Below are 6690 nucleotides of genomic sequence, written 5' to 3'. Positions count from 1 at the left end.
GAAAAAATAGACTTGAAGCGTAACATTTGTTAATACATTTTCTGCACTACAAGCAGCAAAATGCAACCTCCCTCCCACTGGCAGGCAGTCAAACAGAGCGGCTAGGAAGTCGATACTCTCGGTCACTTCAAAGTTGTATAGAATCTACATCAAAAGGGACAAAGGGAGCCAAACAATAATCAGCAAGCTGAGCGTATCACGTCTTCATGAAATAGAAAAAGGGAGAGAAGAAAAGAAACAATAAAACAATGTGGGTTAGTTTCTGTTTGCTCAGCTGCTAGAAAAGGGGCCAGGAGGCAATCAGGAGCTGACCTGCAGCCAGTTTGCATGCCACCTGGGACAGTTAGCTGAAGTTGATCTTTTTTAAAGTCTGAATAATGGAACAGTTAACCAGGTTGATTTCTAAAAGAGGTCACATCTTAGAGTTGGTAGATCGTTTTTATTGCTTTCCTCCGTTATACTTGTTGTTGGTTACTTATGTTCACTGTTTGGTTAAAGAAACATCCATGTAAGGGACTTATACACTGTATAGTATGTGTACACCGCTATGGACATACTGAGAGGTATGTTTTGGTCTGTTGTTACTTTTCTTATCTTGGTCTCAACCCATTTGTTCCAAGTTACGTTGACACTTAAATGCACTTGTTTGCTTTCTTGGCAAGACTTAAAGGTCCAGTGTGTAGCGTTTGGGGGGGATCTATTGGCATAAATGGAACATAATATTATTTAGTATGTTTCCTTCAGTGTATAATCACCTGAAAATAAGAATTGTGTTTTTAGAATGAACTATTTTTATCTACATAAGGAGTGGATTTCAATTTTTTGCACAAAATCCTACACACTGCATCTCTAAGACCTGAAGACCTGAGGAGATTATTTTACTTTAGCATGAAGCATCAAGGAGGATATAGTGTGATTCTGTCCAAAGTTAGTGGCTCTGTATGCTGCATTTAGACCCAGTGGCGCTTTGAGATTAATGCTAACGTCATGCTAATATGCTCACAGTTACAAAGTAAACATCTTAGTTTAGCATGTTAGCATGCTAACAATTGATAATCAGCACAAAACATACATATATCTGACATATATATCATAAATAATTTTATATATGTCATTCTTTTGCATAATGTAATAAATTCAGCTCATGGTGACTTCTGAAGGAACCCCAGTTTGACATGACACAGGAGGAGTCCTTCATTTAAAGCAACTAGACTTTGTCTGTTTGCTTTAAAGGACATGTTTTTCAATCAGTTCCAAATTGATGCCTCTTAAATGTCTGTACATAATTATCCATGTTACTTTAATATGTCGCTTAATTATTCAACACGGGGACAAACAAGTAGACTACTCTCAAAGCACAATGCTGCCATTGCACATCACATGCACTTGTGGGTGACCGCTCCCCTTGGTGCCCACATGTTCGAATAAACCACGGCAAAACTACCCTGTTACATGCTACATGCCCTGTTACATGCCCCTGTGGTAGCTGAAGAATGATGCATTTCCCTGTAGGATACCCTTCCAGTGAAGAACACATAGTCCGCCACTGATCACATGTGTCCTTTGCAGCACATCTGGAGGAAAGCCCGAAACCAGAAGAGGTGTAAGCTGTTATAGCAGCACAGTGATGACCACGGTGTCTCAATCATACAGTACGCCAGGGGTATTAAATAAAAATTCAGCGAGGTCCAGTTAGAGAGAATGTCCTCATGCAAAGGTCCGGAACACCACAGTAATGTTTTACATGCGCTTTGATTTAGTCCCATATATGTTGAAGTAGCCAACAGTTGTATTAACGTCTGTATGTAGTCAACTACTGACTGTCTAATGAAATAAAGGAAGTTCAATTGAATAATATCTCAACAATATTTACTGTCAGTTTTCAAATTTTACTGGATGAATTATGAATAATAAATACTCTAATAATAAATAAATGTTCTTCACTCATTTCAAATGAATTAAGGGCTGGATTAAAAAATATATAATACAAGCTTTTGAAAAATGTGCATCTTAAAATAAAGTATTTTATTCAGGTGTGAAGTGATGTCAAAGCAGGGATTTATGTGTGGTTATGTTTCAGCTCTATTCTCTCTGTTTACATCATTGTTGGGAAGTGATTTAATGTGTTAGGATTCTGATCATATTGGGATCTTAGATTGTTTATATACAGTATATACACAAATCCTTTGAGCAAAACCTACACGAGTCGGTACGTTTGCTCAAAGGATTAGTACTTTGTCTCTTAGTGGTGCTTCACATGAGATATACTGGTTTCAACTGTGTGTGGGAAGATTGAACAAACAAGAGTCTGTCCATTCATGGTTAAAGACTCTGGTTAAGCTGTCCACTTATCTCACGCCATGTGAAATAACTTCTCTGACTCACATCATTCTCCTACTGTTGGGTCTCGGACCGCCGTCCGCCTATTAATGACCCCTGGAAACAGCAGGAGAGATCAGCTCTGTGAAATGTGATCTGAAACAAACACACATACACACACACACACACACCTACGTACATACATAATCTACATATCCATTAGCCTGGCCTCATATGTGTTTCTCTTTCTCTATAACATACAAACACTCTCTGATGTGACACACACACCAACACACACCCTGTAACCTGAGCATGTGTGCATCCACAGCATATGGAGACTATTGAATTACACTGAAAAATTAACAGTGTCATGGGTGGACAGGAAGGTTCTCTGACACACACACACACACACATTATAACAAACACATAAATAACACAAACTCACATAAAGACAAGAAGGAGAAGTATATATTTGTCTATACCCAGCCTATGTCTTATGTATTTAAACCTGTTTTAACCCACTCCTCAGCCCTCCATCCATCCCACTATTCATCCATCATGGCAGAGCCGTCTCCAAGTTGGTGGAAGCTGACTTTCCTGAGGAGGAAAAAATCCCAGCCCAAGGTCCTGTATGAAATCCCCGCAGAGTTTGTTTCCAATGCCGCCACGGGCCAGCATGGGTCCGTCACAGCTGCGGGAGCTGCCGCCCACCCGGAGCACGTGGCGCACGACCCCCAGCTGGACGCCCGACTGGAGAGGATCATGGATAAAACGACGGCCAGCAAGGGGCGCCACGTCAAGGTGTCTCACTCTGGGAGGTTTAAGGAGAAGAAGAAAGTGCGAGCCACGCTGGCAGAGAACCCAGAGATGTTTCCTGGGGGTGACCCTTCGAGAGATGAGAACCAGCGGGCTGGGAAGTGACAGGACACGCGAGTATTCTAAAAATGAATTAAGATGCATTCATAGGGAGAGTTTCAAATGGGCCGTTAATGTTTACAGCTCTCTTCCCTTGTTGTCAGTTGATGGAGCTAAATTTGGGGAAACTTTTAACCTTAATATCTCCTTGGAAGGCCACCAATTTCAAAATGACCAATAAGACACTCATCAGAATAAGTGAAATCTAGACTTTAACGTCTGACTTGAAAAACATATGCCTAGTTTATATTTCTATAGAGAAGTTTCCCATTCACTCCAATACAAGAAACATCCAAAGGCCACCCGAGGAGTTGCATGGTGAGGCACTGGTGGTGGTTTCTACTTCATCCACTTGATAATAAAACAATGGTGATTGTAGGGATTGATGCTACAACCTTTCCAGCACAAGCTCTCCAGCTCTCACATAGTCCCCTGTCTAAGTTTAGATGCAACGGTATCAAACCTGTAACCTTTTCCCTTGGACTGGATGGTTCATCTAACTAGAGCAACCCAGCTGTGTAAGGATGGCCCCTATAACTGGACTTTTGGACCTTGTGTGAGACTGGGACTGTACAGACCTGTATATCTCATAAACTCAGAGTCAGGATCCAAAAATATGCTTTGGAAGGCAAAGTATATTTTACAACAAAAGTTTTAAAAAGGACACAAACATTAACCTGAAGATGTCAAAATGACAGGTCTCTCTTGATTGGATTGGAGATAAATAATACGATTCAGAGATATATAGTTCGTTAGTACATATACCTTTACCGATTAGATTGGTTAATTGATGATATTTGTGGTAAAACATGTTTTTTTACAATCAATGTAAATTAGTCTCCTTGTGATTAAATTGATTTGTAGAAAAGTCACTATTGGACAAGCACTTTACCAGCCTCTACTATAATAATGTAAGCACTAGTCTAGCACTACTCATGTATTTATAGGTCTTATAATTATTATACTTTTAAAACCAACTGAAACACTTTGTCTCTGTTGACTAAACTAAGTCAAAATCGATGTCTTGTGATTTAATCAACATACTTGAATCAGAAACATTCGTTTGGCGTGTAGAAACGTTACGAGTTGTTGCTTTATTAGTCCAACAGGGGAGCTGTGAATCTTTATCGCAATGAGTGTTTACTGAACTTGGAGCCTGGTTTGGCTGAATTCAGCATATCAGCAGTAGTATCTATAGCTACACACCCTCGAGCCTTCCCTGGAATACAAACACACTGCATGCCTGTAAAACCACATCACACAGCCAACCTGCACATGTTGTTGTTGCCATCAAACCCAGCAGAGGGCAGCATTGCTCTAATCAGAAACCTAGTCGTCAGTAGATTTAGATTGTTCATTCTAACACTCCTCTCCGGTTATTAGGTGACAGTTTGTTTTTTTGTTGTTTTTGAATATAATCTCTTTTACAGCATCTGCAATATCATCATAATAATATTAACATCCAATCATACAACACTTACCAACACCATGAAATGAAGGCAACCATGTTGATTATCTATTCTGCACAGTTGCTCTAATCATTTCAGCTGCAATGCTCCACAACTTAGAATATGTATATATATATTTTTTAACAACGAATTGTTGTATAAATAAAATGTCTGATTTTAAAGGTAAATGCTTTGTTCATAATTGTATTTTATTCTTAGTCTTCCATTCACTCCAGGTGTAACATTTATCAGTAATGAAATAGATTTGCATGTTAATTAAATAACGGTTTCAAATGCATACAGTGTCTTCACGGTGTCGCTGTGGTCACTTCAAACCACAAGGGGGCGTCCTCACTTCATCTAAACACCTCATGAAGATTCCTTCCCCAGAGTGCTGCAGGGATGACGTATGTTTGTTGGCCAACCCGCAACTTGTTCTGTTGCCAGAAGTAAATGTCTTTTACGGACGCCCTGTTGCTCCAGTGTTACCCAGACTCAATACAGGCCTACAAGAGTTCATGGATGCAATCCAAAGCAATCAACTGTAGGCTACACGCTATGCATACACATGAGCAAAGCTAATATCATAAACAATAAGGTCACACAGCAAGCTTGTATCATTTGTAAATTTGAAATGTCTAATCATTGTAATGCCCGCCAGATGCAATCTGTTGAGTGTGTGTTGCATCTGTGAGTGAGTGTGCACCTGTGTCTGTCCACAGCTGATCTCACACTCTGCTGCAGCAAACTGCACTATATTTTGGGTGCTCAAGGACCTCTCGAGTTGCAGTGATTCACACTTTCTCAAAACACCTTTTATTGCCTGTTTTATACTGCCGTTGATGTCCCGCTAACTCCTCACTCACTACTCTTATCCTGCCCCTTAGGGGCAGCTACTCATAACACAGCCGAGTGCATCTCTGACCCGACACCCGCTGCTGTTCGCCCACAGTTTGCGGTGTGTTTGGCTAACAGTACCTGAAACTACCAGTAGACACACTGCTGCGTACCTCTCGGCCGCTGCTCTGCGGCTCACTTTTATTGTTCTGTACGTGTGTTTAGCTAACAGCTAGTGGAACTATCAGTACACACACAACTGTACCTCACCGCAACTAAACCGGCACACAGCTTGGTGGGATTAATTCAGTTTTTGGCTGCATTGTATGAAGTGGATCTCACAAAGCAATTTGACGTTGATAATATCTTCAACAGATGTATATTATACATCTGTTCGTCTGCAGAGCTTTTGTTTTAAATTAAAGTTTTTCAAAGTTGAAGAATGAAGGTTTAGTAGACGGCTATCTTAGACTACATCGACGTTTATCAGACGATCAACAAACAATGATTTAAGCTATGAAATAAATGACACAATATATGCAAATAAAAAATATAACACGGAAATATTATATCAATTAAATTACAAAAAAAACTTTGGCTAACAGATATATAAAACTATATTCTATAATATATTCTATATATTTTGATACAACACATTGGATATTATGTAATAATATGTCGAACATCACGATAATATCTGTCATCCCTGAATGTTTCAATCCTTTGGCTGTTGCCATAAAGTCACATTAAGTCAGGTTACCTGCCAAAAAATAATAAATCCAACGTTGAATGACCGTGAACAAGTCCATTCACAAATAGAACAGGACTGAGCAAACACCCTTTTCCTGGGTGTCAACCAAATACAACTAAGTTACAGTTCGGTGTGTTGCAGTCTTAATAAGCTCTTTCCTGCTTAAAAGGTTGTTGATGGACAGCGTAGTCATATTTATATACTACATCTGGTGGATGGAAGCATTGCAAAAAGGCCCTCTGAGGAACACTGGATGCCAGTGATAATATCATTGAGTATGATACCAGAGAGTAATATAGATAACAGATAGACAATTGACATTGTATGTATGAGGGGCCACCGGTTCTGGCTGGGGCCTAGATGCTTGAAAGCGCCAGACATGTCGATTTCTACATTCTCTCGGATGCCCTCTTAAATGTT

At 39.8% G+C, this 6690-nt stretch overlaps 1 protein-coding gene across 1 annotated transcript; it reads left to right on the top strand.

Annotated features, from left to right (window-relative positions):
- Positions 1–2877: 2877 nt before the first annotated feature.
- prr15la (proline rich 15 like a) lies at positions 2878–3240 on the top strand. Its single transcript, XM_076082902.1, has one exon. It carries the CDS (start codon positions 2878–2880, stop codon positions 3238–3240), a length of 363 nt encoding a protein of 120 aa, XP_075939017.1.
- The last annotated feature ends 3450 nt before the right edge of the window (positions 3241–6690 follow it).

This window comes from Anarhichas minor, unplaced genomic scaffold (assembly GCF_050575085.1).
Source record: "Anarhichas minor isolate MPS153535 unplaced genomic scaffold, ASM5057508v1 ptg000113l, whole genome shotgun sequence".
In the NCBI taxonomy this organism is placed as follows: domain Eukaryota; kingdom Metazoa; phylum Chordata; class Actinopteri; order Perciformes; family Anarhichadidae; genus Anarhichas; species Anarhichas minor.
This window is presented reverse-complemented; position numbering and strand designations above follow the sequence as displayed.

Coding starts and splice junctions, on each gene's coding strand:
- prr15la (XM_076082902.1), top strand. CDS start 2,878: ATGGCAGAGCCGTCTCCAAGTTGGTGGAAGCTGACTTTCCTGAGGAGG.